Source organism: Ceratotherium simum, chromosome 3 (genome assembly GCF_057802395.1).
Source record: "Ceratotherium simum simum isolate JZ-2026a chromosome 3, ASM5780239v1, whole genome shotgun sequence".
Taxonomy (NCBI): domain Eukaryota; kingdom Metazoa; phylum Chordata; class Mammalia; order Perissodactyla; family Rhinocerotidae; genus Ceratotherium; species Ceratotherium simum.
Window position 1 is genome coordinate 95,847,384 of NC_141902.1, and position 22,054 is coordinate 95,869,437.

The 22,054-nt window shown below is 43.9% G+C and overlaps 1 protein-coding gene across 1 annotated transcript in view; it reads left to right on the top strand.

Annotated features, from left to right (window-relative positions):
• ADAMTSL3 (ADAMTS like 3) overlaps window positions 1-22,054 on the top strand; it is a 366,781-nt gene that overhangs the window by 266,008 nt on the left and 78,719 nt on the right. The window contains exons 18-20 of the mRNA XM_087429032.1: window positions 13-205; window positions 319-498; window positions 12,511-12,664. Of these exons, the coding sequence (XP_087285158.1) occupies window positions 13-205; window positions 319-498; window positions 12,511-12,664 (527 nt within the window). The remainder of the gene's footprint in view (window positions 1-12; window positions 206-318; window positions 499-12,510; window positions 12,665-22,054) is intronic.

The window sequence follows — 22,054 nt, forward strand, 5'->3', positions numbered from 1 at the left end:
TTTTTGGTACAGGTGGCACACGGGCTCTTGGGGGCCCTGCTCAGCTACCTGTGGTGTTGGAATCCAGACCCGAGATGTGTACTGCCTGCACCCCGGGGAATCGCCCTCCCCTCCTGAGGAATGCAGAGAGGGAAAACCCCATGCCTTACAAGCATGCAGTCAGTTTGATTGTCCTCCCAGCTGGCACATTGAAGAATGGCAGCAGGTATGGCAGACTGATGACTCCTCAGCCCACCATGCTTGTGATTGTAAGAGCCCTGCGTTGCACTAATACGAAGCAGGCCAAACCCGTTGACTCGCTTCCTTCCCTCTTCTTAGTGTTCCAGGACATGTGGTGGGGGAACTCAGAATCGAAGAGTCACCTGTCGGCAGCTGTTAACAGATGGCAGCTTTTTGAATCTCTCAGATGAATTGTGCCAAGGACCCAAGGCATCTTCTCATAAGTCCTGTGCCAGAACAGACTGTCCTCCACATTTGACTGTGGGAGACTGGTCAAAGGTAAGGGCCATTCCCATCCTTGCAGTCCCTTCTTTTTGCCCTCCTTTGTGTCAGCCTCTAAATATTTCCTCCACAAGATTAGAGCTGGGACTAGTGTGAGGTGAGTCAATTGCCTCGGGCGCCAAATTCCGGGAGGCGCTGGTTCCCTCTCGGGCTGTGCAAGTGCCCTGGTCCAGGCCCACGCTTGGTTCGTTTTCAGTTTTGACTCAGTATCATTGAAACTGTGCTCATCACCTTTCTCCTAGACCAAATCCCATTTCTCCCCTTCTTTTGGAACTATCAAAGTCATCGCATCCCAGGATAAACTCAAAATCAGTTTGGTTCTTCTCTTCCCTATGTCTCCGCATTTGAGATTATTTATTAAACCCTGTCATTTCAACTTTCTGAACATCTTCCATACCTTTACTTGCTCTACATTCTATTGATACTACTGCTAATTTTACCCTTTATCATCTCAAGGTCAAATTAATTGCAATAAGCAGAATTCTAATGTATCATTTTAGTGCTGGCAGGACTTAACACAGTCTAGTAGGAATGTCTTATTTTTCAGATGGGGAAAATTAAACCCAAATAGCTGAAATAAGCTGCCTAAGCTCCCACAGCTGGCAACGTAGGAGCAGAATCCAGGCCTTTTGACTTTATTCCAAGGGTTCTCTCTGTTATATTGCACTGCCCACGTGATTCCCTGCCTCTGTATCACTCTCCCATCTCCAAACCACCTAATATCCCGCAGTATTTCCATCACTGGTCCATAAAGTCACCTGCTTGCTCAGGATCTCCTATAGGTCTTATTGTTCCCCAGAGTTTCTTGCAGGGGCTTCCTCAAACTGATGGTACTCATATGCCAGCCCTTTTCTCCAGTCTTGCTGCATCCTTAACTTTTACAGGCTGAGGTCTTAGCATAGATTCTGAAGCAGGTAGTTGAGGCATGTGATCAGAGACCCAGAACCTCCAATCACTGCCTCCAAGTGGGTATCTTTTGCGGGTAGAGAGGCAGTCTAACAATCTAACGTCAGAAATAAGAAAGAGCAATAACTGATGTTAATGAACTTTTCTGAGTCCTAAGTTCAGTGCTGGGCACAGTCAGAACCTATTGCTCTCATCTCATCCTACAACAGCCCTGGAAGTGGATGTTGTCTCCATTTCTACAGATGAGAAAACAGAGGTGCATTCAGATTCAGTAACTTTCCCAAGGGTAGAGCTAGGATTCAAACCCAAGTCTGTGTGACCCAAGTTTAGTATAAAGAGTGTACGCTCATGTCTTTCATGCAAGAGCAAGGGCTTTTGAGCCGAACAGACCCTTGCTGGAATCCCAGCTGTAATGCCTGCAAGCTGAGTGACCTTGTTCAATATACTTAACCTGTCTGAGCCCCCATTTTCCTTTCTTTTAATGCAGTGGTTGTTGTGGGGATAATGTGAGATATCAGTCTGGAAACAGCTGAGGGAAAGTCCACATTCTCCTGGCGTAGGTTGGATTGATAGTACTCCTGCTGGATGTTCTCCAGCTTTATATTTTTCCTAGTTTAACTGTTTGTCTAGCTCAATTATGTGCTAGTATTTGAAAACCGTCTTAACTGACAAGCCACAGGTCATGCTCCTCATCCAGACCACTAGGGTCTACATAAATGTTTCCCCAAACCCTCAGAAAATACTCAAGAAAAGAAATGAACCCATCTCTCCAGGGTCTGCAGAGCCCCCAGGATCCATCCACCATGCTCCACTCCCTCTGTCCAACTCACAAGGAGCTAGAGCCAGTGCTGGTGGCCAAGACTCTCCCCAGTAAGTTGCCACACTACAGGTCAGTGACTGAGGGACAGGAGAACTGTTTCCTCTTACAGTCAGGGCCTGGACTAAGAGATTTTGCCTCCCCAGGTGAGACATCCTACCTAGGCTAGGGATGGGGAAGGACAGGTAGAACTCTGCCCTGGGGAGCCTTGTGTGCAAGCTGGTTTGCTTTATTTCCCCTCCTATGTACACATGGAACAGTAGAGGTCTCAAGGCAGAAGCATTCCTTTGGGACTGGGTCAGACAAGGGGAAATGGACAAAGGTGTTAGACTGGAGGGCACTTGGGTAGGCTAGTGGGGAGGCAGTATTTATCCCAGCCACCCAGATAAGCCCCCAGAAGTGAAGTCTTGACACTCCCCATTGTCAGAGGAGGGGAAGGATCCAGTTACTGTCTCTACAAGGTTAGGGACAGAGCTGCAGGGAGGGAAGGACCATGCATTTGTGGAGAGAACTCTTGGCATTGTGAATACTTATCGCCCTGCTACGCTAAGTGTGACACAGGGACCAGCCAAATGGGCATCTTTTTAGAAGCTGGGAGCTCATGAGAAATGAGGACTCTCACGTCCCTCGCAGACCTAAGAAATCAGAATCTGCATTTCAACAAGATCCCCAGGTGTTGTAAGGCACATTACAGTTTGAGAAGCATTTCCCTGCCTGCCCCTCATCCTGTGATGGTTGCTTAGCCCTTAAGTGTGTCCAAGGTAGGGATGGCTCTGGGAAATGACTTCTGTGAGCAAGTGCTACCGTAACCCAAGGGGAAGAGGCCGGAAAAGGGAAGGACAGGGAGTAAGCAGGGGTGGTGGAGAGACCAGGCACCTGGTTTCTGGATGCAACCAGGGAGCACCTAGAATCCCTGCCGTGCTCTACAATACTGCTTTCTGCTTCTCTCTTTTCTTCTTGTCTCTAAGAACAAACAGGCCTTCACTGTTGCATCCTGTCTTCTGGAACACACTCTTCCCACTGGCCTTTTAGAGTAGAGACTGGTGGTGACGTCATTGCTTTCCTCCGCTGTCCTTTCTTTCTGTGAATCACTGAATTTGCAGTTGCTGGTTATGTATCACTAAAGCACCACCCGTCGCCGTGTTGACTCGTGCTTACCTTTGTGTTTTTGCTCTTGTCATTGCTCCCAAATCCTGGATCCAGCTCTAAGCTTCCTTCCTCTGTGAAGTCTTCTACTCCCTAAAATCATGCAGCATTTCCCAGTTTTAACTTACAGTGACCTGAATTTTTATTGTGTTTCAATGGGTAGCTACTTCCTGAGCATTCATATGGTCTTCCCGTCTGGCTTATAGTGTCCTTGAGGCAAATGGCTATGAGATCACTGACAGGTCCTTGGGCCCTACAGACCTCTGAGCTGGTAAATACTCTTCCTCAAGAGTCTTTGCAAAGTCAGGGGAAATGCAGAGTGGTGTTGAAGTGGTGATCTTCAGAAAAGCCCAGGCCTGCTAACACAGGAGAAGCAAATCATTCATTGGAAGAGTTTTTGCTGGCAAAAACAAGAGGAGACAAAAAAAGAAGGTTACCCACGTGAGCTGGGTTGGACCTGAGGCAGGTATCCTGGGCAGCCATTCATCAGGGCAAGAGCAAGCTTGTGCGTACTCCAGGAGGTCGGCTCAAGCACAGTCAAGACATTTTCCCGCTCCCAGCCAAGACCACATCTCTAGGAAACCTCCCTCTGGGAGGAGGAGCAGGTGTGCACACATGTGCAGGAAGGCAGAGCGAGCCTTGGCCTTTGGAACCAAATCTGACGTTCAGACTTGGGGCCAGTCAGGCACACATGTTGCCCAGCAGTTTGGGCTTCCTCCTGGGTTCAGCTTTTCTCCTGTTTGTTGAAATTTCCTCTCGTTTCAGAGTTGCTTTGTTTTGGCAGAGACTCTGACACCAAATTGCCACCCTCCCTAAAGATTTCTGCCAGACTAGTCCCTCTGCCATGGGATGGCTCACTTGGGGGCAGCCATCCATCTTGTGGTTCTGGATGAGAACCACCTTGAAACTGGTTCTGGATCTTCCACATTGAAACTGGCCACTCACCCTGGATCCAGAAAGGCTGAGAAACCATGCCAGAATTCCATTTTTCACCAAGCCAGGCCTCTTGGCCTGCAGCTGGAATAGTCCTCTCTCCCCAACACTAGCTCTATTCGTGGCATGGTTGGCTTTTGTTTTTTTTTTTTGTTTGGCTTGTTAGTTTTCCTTGATTCCTTAGACCTGAATCAAGTTTTAGGCAGAAATTCAATTCTTACACTGCCTGTCAAGTTATAAGAAAGGAGCATTGACTCATATGTGGGGCAATCTTCCCAAATGGTGGATTTCTGTGACCCATACACTCCCTGAAGCTTGTTTGGTGTCTCTGTCCCTTGACTGAAAATCCAATAGCCTCTCCTCATTCTTTATTCTCTATAGTTTGTGGAGCATTTGACCATTTTGTCTACCTTCGTGGTGTTTCTTGGTGTTTTTTATTTTTTCTACTTCCCCAACTGCATCTTTTCTATTGATTTGCTTTCTTCCAAATCTCCAAAAGGGTAAATATTTGATTCTTTGATTTCCATCACTACATTTTTCCTCCCTAGTTGATTCTGTGTCCTGACCTTGTCTGTAACTTCTACAAGTGATTCTCTATCTCCAGGAACAGTCTCTAACCTTCTGTTCAATACTGCATCCCCAGCTCTCCAAATAGGATATGTCCTCATCATAGGAAAGCAAAGGGACCACCTCTTCATCTCGTTCCCAATCAGCTCCACCATCTTCCCTCCTGTTTCTGTCAGTGCTCCACCACCTTTCCAGCACCTATGATCATCTCTGACTTCTTCACCTCCTTTATTCAGTTACCTATATCTGCCAACTTTCAGTTCTTGAAATACATGCAAATGCTAAGAAAAAAGGAAAAGATCTCTATAAATGAGAAATTTTACAAAGAACAGCTCAAAGAATGTCCAGGACACATGGATTTCCAAATATGGCATTCCAGTATTCAATAGATTTATTAGTTATGACTCATGAAAGCAGTAGTGTGTTGGAGCCAGTTTACACCAGCTTGGGATAGCAATTGTGAACTCTTCCCACCTTGTGTCAGTGACATCAGGTTGTCAGCTTGAAATCAGCGGTGATGGGACCACAGAAATTGGCAAATGTTACAATCAGGGCTCTTTTCCCCAGTAACCTGTTGTGAAACGTTTACTAGCACTCAGCTGCATAAAAGGGTTTTCAACACACACACGCGCGTGCGCACACACACACAAAAACAATCCTATTTACGATTTCAGCTTATTGATGATGCTTAGGGTAGAAATGCCCTCAAGAAGTTTCAATCTCTGAACTCTTTTTTACAAAATCTAAAAACCTTGGTTGGGCTTCTGCAATACATTTTATAATCTGTATCTTTATAATTGGTGTTTGGTGGTGCTAGAAAATAGCAGATCTCTGGATGAAGCTCCATTCTATCAATCATCCTGCAGAGTTAGTTTGGTCTTGATCCAAGGTCTTTGATCCAAATGCATTAACTCTTGGTTCAGGCATTCCTTCTGTGAATAAAAGAATATTCCGGCTCTCAAGGATTATTCTAAAACCTTCCTTTTATTCTCTTTTTAAAGTAGTATTAATTATGAGTTTCTTATTATTAATCATTATGTAGATAACCACCCTTCTAATTGAATGATAATGTCTTTTTAGACTCAATCTGACGGTTTGCTGTTATATTTTGACATTCAAAATATACCCACTGCATTCAAGTCCATGCACTTCCGCCTGTTCCACTTATTTTAAATCACACACACACACACACCTACACCTGAATACGCCTTATTTTTCTGACTAGATTGTAGTTGCCGGGGGCGGGGGGGAGGACCATCTCTGCACATGTTTGTATCCCACTTGGTGTGTGGTAAACACTTGTTGACTGAAATAAAGAGACTTGGAGAAGTTTCTTCTAAACTGAATATGCCTCTGACCACAGCCCTACACACTCACAGTCGCTGAATCAGCAGACATTGACTGCACACAGCTGTATTGATGGCCCAGGTGCCGGGAATTAGAGACAACCAAGAATATAGCCTTCAACGAACTAACCATTTAATGAGGCAGACAGATGAAAAACTGTAAAAAGCCCAATGAAGGTGTCCTGTTTGCAGAACTATGTGAAAATTGAGTGGAAACATCTAAGTTTGCCTAGGTCCCAGGAAAGTATTGTAGAAGATTCAGCTTTAGAGTTGGGTCATAAAGGATGAGTGCAAACTGTGTGGAGAATGAGACAAAAGGGTGTTCTAGGCAGTGACAAGAGTACATACAAAGGCACAGGTTGTGAGGTTATCAGTCTCCTGTGGCTTGAGAATAGGATGCATTAAAGAAGTGGAAGAAGGTGAGATGTAAAGGAGAGGTTGCAGCCAAACTGTGAAGAACCTTGGGTGTTTGGATTTATCCCTATAGTCATTGAGGGCATGGTGGAAGGTGTTTGAATAACGAAGTAAAATACAGGGTTTCTAGACATATAATTCTGGCTTCAGTGTGAACAATGTGTTAGAGGAAGAAGGAATCAGAGCTTGAGAGACCTCGTTAGATGGAGATTAGAATAAAACCAATGAGAGATGATGAAGCAGTTGGGGTAGAGAATAGTAGATGGTTTTGAATGATATTTAGCAGATGAAACTGACAGATTTGGTAATTGAATTGAAAAGAAAAGGGTGAAAAAGAAAAGGATATCCCAGATTTCTGTCTAGGATAGTTAATGGATAGAGATGGCATTAATTTTAAAATTAATAAGAGAAGGAAAAACATATTTGGAAGGTGAATTGAAAGGGAGAGAAAATGGGTTTATTTTTGAAATGCATGTAGTTTGGGTCTATAAAGATATCAATAAAGAACTGTAGCTTAGGAGAAATCTACACTAAAGTTATAATTTGGGGAATGATCAGCATTTAAGTGGAAGTTGAAGCTACGGAAAAATGAATACCATGATATCTAAGAGTATATTGTTAATAGTAGTTCCTTTAGAAATTGTTAGGAGGCTTCCAGTGAAGCAAAATCATGATGGCAGCATAGTTGTTTAATATCCACAAATCTCTCATTTAAAACAAAAACAGAAAAATTAGGGTTGCCAAAGGAAAGAAAAACACAGATAACAACTTTAACAAAAGTGATGTAAGTAGATGAGGCCAAACCATACACAATAGCAGAAACTGTGCCGAAACCGCAAGTTTTGCAGCTAGAGAGAAATAAAGAGAAGAGACAGGGCCAAGAGCCATGGAACACAGAAATCAACAATAAATACCACCCAAGGAAATAGTCCTAATCTGAACAGAACCCTCAGCAAGTAGATCTGAGACCAATCTGGAAACCTGAGAGAAGACTCCCGGTCTCAGTGTGTGATTGAGTGCAAGAAAGATGATGCAGATCCTGTCAGGGGCCTTAAGAAGATTGAAGAGCACGAGAGGAACTCACATCTGTAAGGACTGAAGAAATACCCAACAAAAACTGCCAGGGTTCTAATCCAAGCTGAGAAGGAACACAAGGGGTAAAAGAAAGGGAATGTTCAGATCCTTGGGAGTGGAAGGGTCCAGAAGGCACAAATCTCAGCATTGTGGCCAAATTGTTGAATACTTCTTTTTTTAACACCAGAGGAGGGAACCCTTAACAGTGAAGATAACTACTCTGAAACACTCCCACCTCCTTATACTCTCCTAAAAGTACAGAAAAAAAATTTTGATTTCATTTAAATAGGGTCATCACCAAACCCCATACAAAGATACTGTAAGATAAAAGTATCGATAACATAGCAATGTAATGAAAAGTTGGCCTTGAGGCAGATGAAAATAGGACTTACTATTACAAACTGAGCTAAAAGAAACTAAGAAATTAACAGAAACAAGTCAGAAATAGAAAATCTCAGACATGAGATGCGGAAATAACAGGGGGATGTGAAAAAATAGCTGAGAGATTCAGGAAAGAATTAGAGAACTAAGGGAAAAATTTCAGAAATGTAGACTGCATTAGAAGGAACACAAGAATGACTAGACACAGGAAGTGTAATAACAGAAATAAAATAAAGGAGGGAAATGAAAATAATCGAAGAGAAATTAAAAGTATTCAAGCAAAAATGATAAATATAAAAGACAGAGAAAGAAAATCTGACATACACATATACACACACATATATGTGTGTGTGTATATATACACACACATGCACACACATATTATTAGAGTCCTAGGAAAAGAAAACCAAAACAACATAATAGAACAAAACTATAATAAAAGACTGAAATCAGCATATTGAAAGGACACATCACATTCCTGGGAAAATTGACCTGGAATGGTCAATATCGAGACATATTCTACTAAAACTGCTGGATTTTAAAGAAAAAGAAAAACGCCTGAGTTTATTCAGGCAAAAGGACGAAGTCATTTATTAGGGAAAGAAAAATCAGATTAGCATCAGACTTGTCAACAATACCACTTCATACTAGAAAACAATGGAGCATCGTATTTAATATGCTAAAAGAAAGAAAATGTGAGCCAAGGATTTTATATCCTGCCAAACTGACCTTCAAGTTTAAAGGCCTCAGACAAATAGTTACAAAGATGCCAGAACTCAGGGTGTATTGTTCCCATGAGCTCTTCCAGAGGAATCTACCAGATTTCTATAGAATAAATGGTAGAAGATTTAGCATGAGGTTGCTGCTTTGCGCATTGTAATTAATGGCACTGATTCTGTCATCCCCTCTCTCTCTGAGTTGTGAACGTCTTCTAATGGCCCTCTAACTAGCAGACACAAGCTAACAGAAGACCTCTACCCAGAAAAGGGGTTTACAGATGATCCTCCCATTCATAATGTGGAAAAAAATATTTATCACTAGAAATGGCTTATGAGCGGTGATTGGCAATTATTTAACCACTGTGTTATATGGACAAAAATGGCTAACAATGGTAGTTTAATAAAAAGTTGACATTAATTTTTATTATATGGGAAACTCCTAGATGATGAATTGACTTGTTAAAAAAATAAATCATAATTTGGTAAATGGTAATTTTAAATTAGTTATTTAAAGGCCTACACAAAGCTTTTCTCTGTACTGAAAAAAATTAATAATTAGGGCTTTCTGTTAAAGATGACAATAAAGGTATTTAGAAAAATTCCATTCCTCTCCTTTAAAACCCAGTGAAAAACCCACAAAGAGAATGAAAGAGAGAGAACACTCTGTCTTCAATGAACAATGAAATGGCCGCAATCCCAAACTATAAATTACGAAACACACCTGCCAAAGACGGTAAAATCTGGACCAAACTGAGAGGGAAGGCTGAGAGCTGACAAGTGTTTCCTCAGGCGCCACGTGGGATGTAGATTCCCTGGGAGTGAGCTGACAGTCCTGGAAGGCCTGTTCAACAGTTCTTTGACTACAGAGACTAGATCGAGGACCGTGAGCCGCCCCTGAAAACACTGATATGTCCCTGCAGAACCGCAGGAGACAGAGCTGAAGGAGAAACCACACTTGCAGGCCTCCTCGCCCAGGAAGGCTGCCGGAGATGAAATAGTATGAAGGGAGGGGGCAGCAATTGCTGGGTTATTCCACAGTGAGCCAGCTATTTAAGAGGCTCTTCTCTGAGTCACACCAGCCATTTGAATGCCAACATCTGCAGAGAGATGTGGGAAAAGGAAATCAGATTTGGTGCCAGAGTGTTGAAGACAACAAGCTGATGGAAACTACCCCAGCTCACCCTCCTTGCCCCATGTTATTCACAAACAGCCAGCTGCTTTCAAAGCTCCAGCATAAAATCTGTTCATCAAAACTGGGGGAAGAAAATTGAAGGGGAAGGAGGGGCCGGCCCCGTCGCGTAGCGGTTAAGTGCGCGTGCTCCGCTACTGGCAGCCCAGGTTCGGATCCTGGGCGTGCACCGACGCACCGCTTGTCAGGCCGTGCTGAGGCCGCGTCCCATATGAAGTGGAGGAAGAGGGGCACTGATGTTAGCCCAGGGCCAGTCTTCCTCAGTAAAAAGAGGAGGATTGGCAGATGTTAGCTCAGGGCTGATCTTCCTCACACACACACAAAAAAAATTGAAGAGGAAGGAGGAAATCAGGGTGAGGGGAAAGGAACAGAAAGCAAGAGTCACAGGAACAACATAACATCACAAAGATATTACCCAGAGAGAAGCTCAAACAAATAGGCTCCATGTTCCTGCGGAAATTATAGTCAGGATGTTTGGGGTAAAAGTGGCTTAAAAATGAGGTTTGAATTCACAAAAAGATAACATGTCAACAGAAGGAGATGAAAATATAACTAAAATAGCCAGGGAAAAAAATGGAAGAGAAAAATAAAAAATAGCAGACATAAAACTACGTTACAAGCAGCAAAAACAATTAAAGAAAATGATTGAAAACAGAGAGATATGGTCTACAAGGTGGAATATCTCATTTAAAACATATGGAAAGAAGTAAAGATGTAAAATTGGTTTTTAGAGGCAATGATGGATATGAAAGGCAAACAAAAGGAGATCAAACATAGGCATAATTGGTAATTGTGAGAAGAACAAAACAAATGGAACAGAAAACTATTCAGAGATTATAAAGGTGTATTACTTTTCTTTAATAAAAGCTGTAACCGGCAGGTCATAATGGTACAGCATACGCCAAGAAAATATGACCCACTAAGCTTAATGTGCTGAACCTCAGGGATAAAGGACGAAAGAACCCATACGCCTCTGAGCAGACAAGACAAACAAATAAATGACAGAAATTCCCTATTTCGCTTCATGGATCTTCACAGCAGCGTTCAGTGCACAAAGACAGAGGGACAGGGTCTGCACAAGTTGAAGGGAAAGAAAGTATCACCCATGTATTTTCTCCTCGTCTGGGTCGTTCGTCTTGTAGAAAGGCAACAGAGAGGCAGTCAGAGAACGTGTTCCCATCAGCCCTTCTGGAAAAACCCACAGGGCCACGATGGAACACCGAGATGACTCAGAATAAAGAGTCCAGGAAAGTGCAGGCCCCGATGAAAACAAGATGGAAGATGAGGAATGGATTCATTTCAGTATAGAAATAAGACTCATCAACCAGCAATTGCATTTCAGAACAGAACATAAACATCAGAAATCTTAACATTACCTAAATATTATAATGAAAACTAAGTGGAAGTTTGGAGAGGAGAGGTGGGAGGAAATGTAAATGTGCTTATTTCCTCTTCCTTCTCAGCAGCAAGTCAATAGATACTGTCGTAAGTCAAAATTTGTCCTTAAAAATACCGGAATCTCTTGTTGGTTTCTTTCATCTTCTTTCTTAACTTTAAAGGGTTCTTTTGGGAATTAATCAGTCACGGTGAAAAAAAAAAATCAGACGTTCAGCAACACTTTTAATTTTACTTTAGATTTTTTTTTAATATACCTAATAAAACTGCATTAAAATTTTACATTAAAAATGCATGTACACATGTAATTATGATAATCAAATGTCAATGTTGGGGGCTGGCCCCATGGCGTAGCAGTTAAGTGCACGCGCTCTGCTGCTGGCGGCCCGGGTTCAGATCCTGGGCGTGCACTGATACACCGCTTGTCAGGCCATGCTGTGGCAGCGTCCCATATAAAGTGGAGGAAGATGGACACGAATGTTAACCCAGGGCCAGTCTTCCTCAGCAAAAAAAAAAAAAAAAAAAAAAAGAGGTGGATTTGCATGGATGTTAGCTCAGGGCTGAGCTTCCTCACCAAAAAAAAAAAAAAAGTCAATGTTATGTACACAATTATTATCAAATTTTAATGTTATTTTATGTATAGCAGTTTGGGTGATTTTTTAGAAACTTTCCTTTTATACTTTTCTATTTCTTGAATTCTTGGTCATCAGTATGTATTGTTTTTTTAAAAAGCAAAGTCATATTACTATATAAATAAATAGCTGAAAAATAAGACATCAATTACAAGGGCAAAAAAAACTCCCATGACAATCAATTACTGAAAATTAATTACTACGTCAAAAAGAAAGAAGGAGAGGGAAGAAGGAAGGGAGGGAGGGAGGAAGGAAGGAAAAGGAAAAGAGGGAAAAAGAAGGGAAAAGGAGGAAGGGAGGGAGTGGAGGGGAGCAGAGAGGAGAAAGACACTCTCCATATCATAAAAGACGTTTGAGCCTAGGAAGTGGCTTACTTACTGGCACACCCACACAAACAGTTCCCTCTCATTTCGCCACCTGAGACTGCCGTTGTTGGCTGCGTTTGTCGGCTCACGCCCCATTTGACTCTGTTGCACAATTCTCATTGCAGTGTTCTGTCACTTGTGGTGTTGGAACCCAGCGAAGAAAGCAGGTGTGTCAAAGGCTGACAGCCAAGGGCCAGCGCATTCCTCTCAGTGACAGGATGTGCAGGGATCTTCCAGGGCCCCCTCTCGTCAGATCTTGCCAGATGCCTGTGTGCAGCAGTAAGTATGCAAAGTCCACGCTTCACCAGACATGCTGATTCTGTTCATCTTGTCCCAATGGCTTCATTTTCCATAGAGCAACATATTTCTAATCTGTAGGTAAAGCAAATCAAGTAGAACTCAGAATTGTTTTAAGCAGCAAACAGTATAATGTTGAAGACCAAGATGTAGTTTTAAGTCAGTTTTAAGAAATATCCACCACTTAACAAATGCATCTTTTAGGTTTCCTCACTTGCGTTTATGCTTCCTTATATCCTTCACTTTACCGTGGTTTCTTCCACTTAGATTTCATGAGTGTCCCTTGTAGAAGTTAAGCTGAAATACTTTCTGGTTTACTTTACTAATAATATATTTGGATTCCTTCTATTAAAAGTAGAAAAGCTAATTATTTTTAAGTATTCAAGTATCTTTTCTTGTGTATAATCTAAAACCAGCAAGGATGACAACATGAAATACCTTTGGTTTTAAAAAATGGCAGTTTGGACACTTCTTCAATTAATTATAAATACTAAGCTTAGTATAAAGAGTTAATATCATGATTTCACTGGATCAAAAGCTAATACGCATGTCGCATTCATCCGTATTTTCAGTGTATGTGAGAAAACATGTGTTTACACGTGCATATGTGTGTTTCATGTAGGAGGGTGACAACAGATGAGCTGGGGGCTGTCCCTACAGCAGTTGAAAATAAGGCAGCAGAGTGGTGGTGAGAGGTGGGATGGGGAGGTGGGGAATAAGCTCACTGGAAAAGCACAGCTTCTGGATCTGTTTCCTGCTTTGTTTTTCACCGTCTTTAATTATTCACCTGAAAAATAACAATAATTACCTGAGGTACTGAGCTTATAGCAAGAAAAAATATCAGCAAGTAACTATTATTTTAATGCTTCTTAGGAAAAAAAATATATATATATATATCTAAGTTCGTAATCTGTTTACCAGCAACTTTCCCAGAGAAACTCACAAAACAAAAGAAAAACAGCAATAAGTTTTCTTTAAAATAAAGTATTAGCATTTATTGAGCACTTACTATATGGAGTCTCTTGCATGCATGATCTCACTTAGTCCCCAATGGCATTGTGAGACAGCTATTATCCCCATTTAGAAACGAGGAATCCAAGACTTGGAGAAAACATGAGACTTGCCCATGTCCCCGTGGTTGCCAGTTGGACCCCTTGGCCTATTTGACCACGAGTCTGTCTGATTCCTGAGCCCACGCTCTTAGCCACCTCTCTGTGCTGATTCATGGGCAACGTTAACTTTTTTCCCCTAGGAATTCTTTGAGAACAAATTTTTAAAATCTTGAGATTCTAAAAATTTGAGATTTCCAGTTTTATAGTGTCCAGGGTCCAAGAATGCCTGTGGCATATGGTGCAGCGTCATGCTTCAAGCTGCTTACCTATCTGATTTTTATTAATTGTGCATGGTTGCATAGCAATGTGGCTGGATCGTAAACTGCCTTAGAGGAGAATGAAATTAAAGTAATGGCAGCTTTGTCTAAAATAATAACATGTGGGAATACATCATGGTTATTAGGGCATGCAATGTGGTACAAGATGAAATTATAAATTATTATGGCATACAGTGAAGAGCAGAGTAAAATTATAAATTTTAGGAACAAAGGAAAAAAAACAAGAAAAAAGTAATATTTCTTCTTTACTCCACTCCGTTCCATAGCTTGCCAAACATGTAGGTCATGGAAGCAGACAAGAGACAGGAATGCATGCTCCCAGCACAGCCAAATCCCCCCAGGCTGGGCCCCCACTTCAGCTGTAGCCTGGCCTCATGCCGTCACCTGTGATCCATGGCCCTTGCTTGCTGAAATTTGGCTTCTCCCTCTGCACTCTCATATGGCATCCTCTTCTCCCCACCACCAAATCACAGAGCCAAGTGATGAGCTTGGCATTCATCCATCCTCCCTACCCCTGCTGTCTCTACACCTTTTTCCCACTGTTGTCACACACTTAGCACTATGCTGCCCTCCTCATACCTTCAAAGGCATCGTGCAGACCTACAGGACACTTTCTGCCTTTCTCCAGGACATGCCACCACCAGGTCCATTCTTCCTCTCCAACATTTGCCAACATCCGGGACAACCAACATATATGTTGATGACCTTTCTGACGCCCTGATATCCCAGTTTCCCGACATGGTCAATTTCACTGACCCCCATGCCCCCTGGTGTGGTGAGGCCTTAGACTTCCTCAGTACTTGGCGCTCAGAAGTGGCTTCCTGCTCTCCCCCCCCCCCCCGTCTTGCTCCTGCCCATTTAGTGAATGCCTCACGGTGACCTCTGGTTCTTCCATCCCACTGTCCCCAAGCTCTCTGCTCTTGCACTACAAACCAGTCCTCTGAGCTGGCATTCCCTAGTCACCCACTTAACCAATGCTATAGCCAGATCTTATGCCCTTTCTTAACCCACCGTCTTGATCACACTGCTCTTCTTCAACCGTGGTATGACTTTTCAGGTGATTTTTGTTTGTTTTTTGGTTCCCTGGAAGAGCTTCTTGGATTTGCTAAAGGAAATAATATCACCATGCTGATTAGACATACTTCATGTTGATGCTATCTGAACTTAGCTGGGCAATAGTGTGTTTTTTCCCTAGTTTCTAAGAATTCACTAGAAATTGACCATAGTAGCTATTTCCTAACTACTGCACTGACCCAGAGATCCCATTTCTCTGTCGATGAGCTTTTATTCCACTAGGAATATCAGAGTTCTATGGTGCAATGTCCTTCTGACTTTCCTCTATCCTTCACTTCAAATCTCCCCCTCTGCTCCCTGAACTGGAAATGTGTGGTCTTCTTTATAGACCTAACTTCTCCGTTATGGAAGGGAATCCAAAGACAAGACAAACCAAGGCTGATTGTGCTGTGACCTTTATTCTCTGTCAAGGCTCCCCTTCTAGAAATGTGTCCTAATCGGTGCTTTGGGTTTAGGTAAAACTCATCCTCTTTGGAAGAAGTTTCCTTATCTTCATTTTGGTGTCCAGGGGGGCAGTGAGGTCAGTGGGGTCGGGTGCAGCTGGGAGAGGTGTCTCAAGCTCCCACTAGAGGCCAGTGGTGCACCATACAGTCCAAGTACACCCGCCGCCAGCTTCTCCCCAAATATTCCTGCATTCTCCCACCTCGGGCTTTTACTGCCTGCCTAAATGCTTTCTTCCGCCATAGCTAGCAACTGACATTCTTCCCCTTCTTGAAGGACCAGCACAAACCCTACCTTCCCCAATAATCTTTCTCAGTTGCACTTAATCTCTGAAAGGTAATATGATATTGTAGCTAAACTAACTCACTTGAGTTCATATCCCAGTTCTTCCCGTTCCTTATCATGTGACATTGGGCAAGTTATTTAATCCCCGCAAGTCTCAGTTTTCTCATCTATAATACGGAAATAGTCATTGTAGCTAACTCAGAGAATTCTTCTGAGAGTTCATACGTATAACGTGCTTAGAAACAGTGCCAGGCACATACTAACAGCTCGAAAACGTTAGTTGGTTTTTTGGGTTTTTTTGTGAGGAAGATTAGTCCTGAGCTAACATCTGTTGCCAATCCTCCTCTTTTTGCTGAGGAAGATTGTCCTTGGGCTAACATCCGTGCCCATCTTCCTCTACTTTATATGTGGGCCACCTGCCACAGCATGGCTTGATGAGCGGTGCGTAGGTCCACACCTGGGATCCAAACCACAAACCCCGGGGCCGCTGAAGCAGAGCGCTTGAACTCAACCACTACGCCACTGGGCCAGCCCCTTATTTTTAATGTCATCACCACCTCCCTCTAATTCCTGTTATAGCTTTAAGACAGGATAAAATGCAAAAGAGTAACTTGTGTTGTGTCCTCTGGCCCTTAGGGTATGAGCTTGTGTGAGGTAGGTACACAGTAGCTCTGGACTTTTTCTCCATATAGGCCCCCCAAAGTGCTTATCATAATGAATTATACCCATAGACATACTTTTTAAATATGTCAGACTAGGATCATCCTCAAATTGCTATTAGAAGTCTACCTGTCTTGGTTCCCAATCAGGCATCTGAAGAAAAGAAAGGATAACAGAAATGTCATGTTTGATTTTAGATTTTTAAAATTATGGCTCTTGTTTTTTAGGGTTCTCAAGTTTTGGTGAAGAATTTTTGTTTTTTGCCAACCACTGAGATCAAGCTGGTTGAGGGAGGAGAGGCAGCGCTATGTGATTGGAATGTCAAGAAAAGCGTGCCTTGTCCCCTTCACAGGGTGATCTCCATCCCACTTGCTTCTCTCCAACTCTTGGTCTCCCTCCTTGTACCAGCCTGGGATCTGCCTCATTAGCTCTCTCAGCCTCCTACTCACACCTTGTACTTTATAATAGAATATGGCCGCCCTTGCTTCCACTCTTCCTGTAGCCTCCTCGACTTCCAGTCCCACCCATCCCTGCCTGACACAGCAGCAGCCCTGGGTAACCCAAGCACAGGCCCACCTCGCCAGCACCCCTCTTGGGCTTGTGTTGCCTCTGCAGCATTCAAGGGCATACGTGTTACTTTTTCTTTTACTCATTCAGTAATTGATTCATTTATTCATTCAATACACAGTAAGAGTTTACTATGTACCCTCACTACGCCATGCTCTGAGGCCAGAGATGATCTTTCTGCCTGGGCATGCGACGTGTTCAGTGTCAGACGACAGCCGTTTCTCTATTAGTTCTTTCAGCAATCATTCACCAAGTGCTGCTGTGTTCTAGATGTTATGATACAAAAGGAAAAAGATAGGTTCTCTGGTCTCTAAGAGCGCATGGTCCAGTTGGGCAGAAATATATATATAAACAATGAGAACAGTCAAGGGCCATGAGTGCCATCCTAGGATGCAGAAGGCAGTGGTCAATGCTGCTGGGAGAGCTGAGGAAAAGTTTCACAAAGGAGGAATCTTTACGCAGAGTTCTGAAAGATGTGGTGGTTCATCAGGCCCACATGGAGGAGGATACAGGAGATTCTGGGAAAAGAGAGCAGCATGGATAAAGGTCGGGAGTGTCAAATGAGTGGTATGTTTGGAGCAACTGAAAGCAATTCCTTGGATTAGAACATAGTTTCAAGATGGGTTGTGACAAAAGAGAATGCTTGAGAAGTCAGCTGTAGCGAATCATGAACTCCATGCTAAGGAGTTTAGATTTTATCCAAGAAGGAAATGACAGGGTCAGAGTTTATTTGGGTTTGTTTCCTCTGACAGCTATATAGATACAGTGAATAGATATGAGAGTGCAGACAGGGAGTCTGGTTATGGGAATATGGCGATATCCAAGTGAGAGAGCGTCAGGGTAGAAGCAGTGAAGATGAATGATGCAGATGTCTAAGCGCAGTGCCCGACTCGAGTTGGGAGCTGAAGGACGGGACAGTGGTGTGCTTGTAAAGTTTAACAACCAGCTCTGGGGCGAGGGGGGTGGTGAGGAGGGATAGTAGCTGTCATTTGTTGTCTTTGCTGCTTTCTGTGGTGTAAATATTCCCATCACGGTCAATTTGTGGCTACCAATGTGACACCACTGAATGCAGAGTTGAGAATAGATGCTAACGATCTCACTGACCTGTGAGTCAGTGAGAGACAGGGCCAGCAGACCACTGGACAGGGAGGATGACTCTCTGGTTTCTGGCTTGAGGAAACTGGTGGAACGTGATGCCATCAACTTAGGGAATATAGGAAGAGGCGGATAGTTTGGATGGGATGCGGAGGGGCAGAGATACTGTGTTTAAATTATAATATTTAAATTTGAGGTACCAGGAAGAGATTTCTAGTAAGCAGTGGACAATGAGGTCTGGAGCTCCAGAGAGAGGTCTAGGCTAGACAGATAACCTTGGGAGACATCAACCTAGAGTTGTTAGTTAAAACTACAAGATCGTTCAAGGAAAACTTTAGAGCAAGAAGAGAAAGAGAGAAGGTGGCCAAGCACTGACCCTGAAGGGGTAGCAACAGCCAGCAGGGTACTGGCCATGAACTTGGTTGGAAAGGACCAAGAGAAGGGTTAGAAGAACTTGGGAGAGACTTATTCATGTGAGAGATTAAGGGTGCCAAATGTCCTAGATTGGTGAAGTAAGAATACTGAAGGGAGGACATTGTATTTGTCACTAAGGGACCATTGGTGACCTTTCCCAGAGAGCTTCTAGTGCAGTGCTATGAGCTGAAGCCAGACTGCATTTGGTTGAAAAGTGCATTAGAAGCAAGTGGAAGCCATTCTTTCAGGCTGGTGTGGCAGTCTTTCTTGGGGCCTCAGGGGCCTTCACAGCTCATTTAGCAAGTCCCGCCCACAGCATCCCTTACGGCCTCCTCTCAGCTGCCTGTGTTCCTATCCTTGGAGAAGCCAGAAGAGAATCCAGAAAAACTGCCCAGGTTCTTGATAGAGTTCCAAGTGAGCTTGGCAGATCTTCACTGCTAGTGGAAGGAATGGGAACCAGCGCTGGCCAAGCAGCCACATTCAGGGCTGGATCCTGAGGAGGCCAGGGTTCTAGCAGGGTAATAGGAAGGCTTATAGGCTGTGTCCCCAGCCAAAGCCCATTTGGGAGTGGCAAGAGTCAAATGCTGGTGAGACCAAGAGTAAATATCCAGCCCAGTTGCCTTGGGGCAGAAAACTGGTGTGGCATCAAGACTTCGAATCATGGCAGGGATATGACTGGAGTTAAGGCAGGACACTAGCAAGCAAGGAGCCAAGACAATTGCTGTAAACAGCCTTGGGCACCTAGAGCTGGCCTTTATTGGGTATGGCAGACTGGCACGGAGGCCCAGAAGGAGAACATCCAGAAGAAATATCTTTTTATTTTCTAGAAAAGCCAAAAGATGTGGCATTTCTCACATCCAGCACAGTGTGAGAGGTAGAGGGATGGGTTGGCCCCTTGCACAGCCCCACAGCCTCAAGGAGGATGCCATAAGTACCTGGCCACTCTCTGCAGAGTCGATGACCCCCCGCCTAATCAGATTTGGCCAGTGTTGCAGTTTGGGGGCATATCTAGATGCAAGAAGAGGCAGTCACCCAAAACCAGACCAGTTTCTTGCCCAAGAACTGTGTCCGATGACGCCATGCCCCAGGCACTGCTCTGAAGGAACTTACAGGAGTCCCAAGAGAGAAGCTGGCTGAAGCTATGCAACCTGGCCGCCTAGCAGAGCCTGACTCCCAGACCATTCCCCAGGCACACCTGCTAACTGAACTGCTCTGTACCCAGCGTGAGCAATTGCTAAAGCAGGGTTGGGAATGGAGCCAGCTGGGGCCACAGGGCCCACCTTCAGCAAATAGGTGTGCAGCCAGAGGGAGCAGCTGGGCTTCTCATGGGGCTCACCCAGCCACTTGGGCAGCTTCTTCACCAAGGCTGAACCTTGCCTCCCACCTGCATGCTTCCCAGCCTGCCTTGGAAGGAGTCAGGTTCCCATCTACTTTAAGCCCCAGGCTCAGCTGAGGGACATCTGGCTACCAGTGGGCCTGAAGATAATTAGAACCCATATCCATGGTTGGTCCCAGGGCATCAGGATGCTGTGTGGGCTTATACCAGCCTCAGATCATACCCAGCCTGAACCATTCAGCTAGACAAGTGTGCTTCATTCCCCTCGTGGGCTTCTGCACCAGCCCAGCGAGAGCAGGAACATCCAAGCTACAATCTCAGCCTTAGCAGCCAGGGCTACCCTAAAGCAGTCTGTCTCCACACATTCCTCAGTTGCATGAATTCACGTCTGACTTTGACCCAATTTGTATTCTGATTTGGAAGAATGAGTTTCAAAGCCATCCATGTGCACATCTATCTTTTCCATTATCCCCCACCAAGGGACCAATGACCAGACAGGGTGTCGAACTGAATCCTTTTAAATAGTAATCATAGGAGATCTGTATAGATAGATATATACATATATGGAGATATTATATTTATGTATGCTTTTGTATATAGATACAATCACACCCTGCCTTGTGACAACAGTAAGCCACTTATAAGTATTCATAAAATGCAACCAGTTAAGTAAAATTGGAGGCAGGTATTGAAAAAGGAAAACAAACAAGGCTAATACATGATCATGTCTTGAATTTTACACTCCTGCTATGTGTTGGCGCAGATTTGGCTCTAAACTTGCCAACGTAACAGCTATCTTAAAAAGGGCAACCTGGTCCATTACACAGTTCAGTGATCATTAGATAAGAAATGAACTAATTACTCAGAGTAAAGTAGAACGATTCCTGCTGCTAAGACCAGAAAGAAACCCTCCTGCAATCTTCTTACAGAGGACACTGCGTGTTGTAAAGACTTTGGCGGGATTTGCACAGAAAACACAGATGCTGTTTCTTACTCTCCCTTCCCTCTTGCCCAGCAGCACCCCATCATACTGTCTCTGAGTAAAAGATACTGGGTCAGAAATGCCTTTCTCTGCTGCTCTGGTTTAATCCAGTGGTACTCACTGGGGCAGTGGTTCTCACATTTCAGTCACCTAGGAAGCTGTTAAAAATTCTGATGCCCAGGCTGCATCCCATAAATCAGAATTTCTGGGGAGGGGACGCAGGGCACTGAGATTAACAAATAATAATAATAACAGGAACTTCTGATGAGCAGCAAAGTTTGAGAGCCACTGCTTTAGAATACCTGTACTTAGAGTTGATATTGAACCTCTACACACTGGTATGTCCATACTGCTTGTTAAAATATGGAAATACTTCCCAAATGGTTAGTAAATAGCCTCTGCCTGACCTCCATTACTGTCTCCCAGCTGCTTGGGCCCTCATCCAGGAGCCGTCCGACCTCCCCATAATCTAACAACTGTGGGGGCATATTTGGAGCAGCAGGATCCTGCTCCGGTGCTAAAGCCAGCATCTGTTCTGGGTGACCATGCCCCTGCTGTGTGCAGTTAGTGTTCTGAATACCATCTTTGCCAGTTAGGGTGGATGAACTATAAATTTGCCAGGGAATCCCCCATACATTTGTTTTCTGCTTTTGATTACTGTTGAACAACAATAAGTTCAAAACTCTATTCTGCCAACCAAAAGAAAATCTATATGCCTTAACCGGCTGGGGTGAGCTTGGCGTCCTCTATCCAACAGGGATAGAGATGAGCTCAGGGAGCATCCATGCACAGAACCCTGGATAATAGGCCTGGCCTGCTAATTGCATCTCTATGGAATTTACATGCAAACTCATTATATGTCCTCCACCAAGAACATTCTCTACCACAGTAATTATGGGTCCACCCTTACTGTTTTCCTGAACCTACTGGCGTCACCACACCCAGCAGGCAGCCAGAACCTAAAGGGATCATGAACCACTCAAGAGGTCTCCAGGAGTTATTCTGGCAAACCAGAGTACCAGTGAACACACTCGAGCTAGTGCCTAGGGCCTGGGAAGGCCATCTAAGTGGAGTCTCAATGTTGTTCTTCTTCCAGCCTCTCCCTGCCAGTGCTACAGCCAGGAGGGT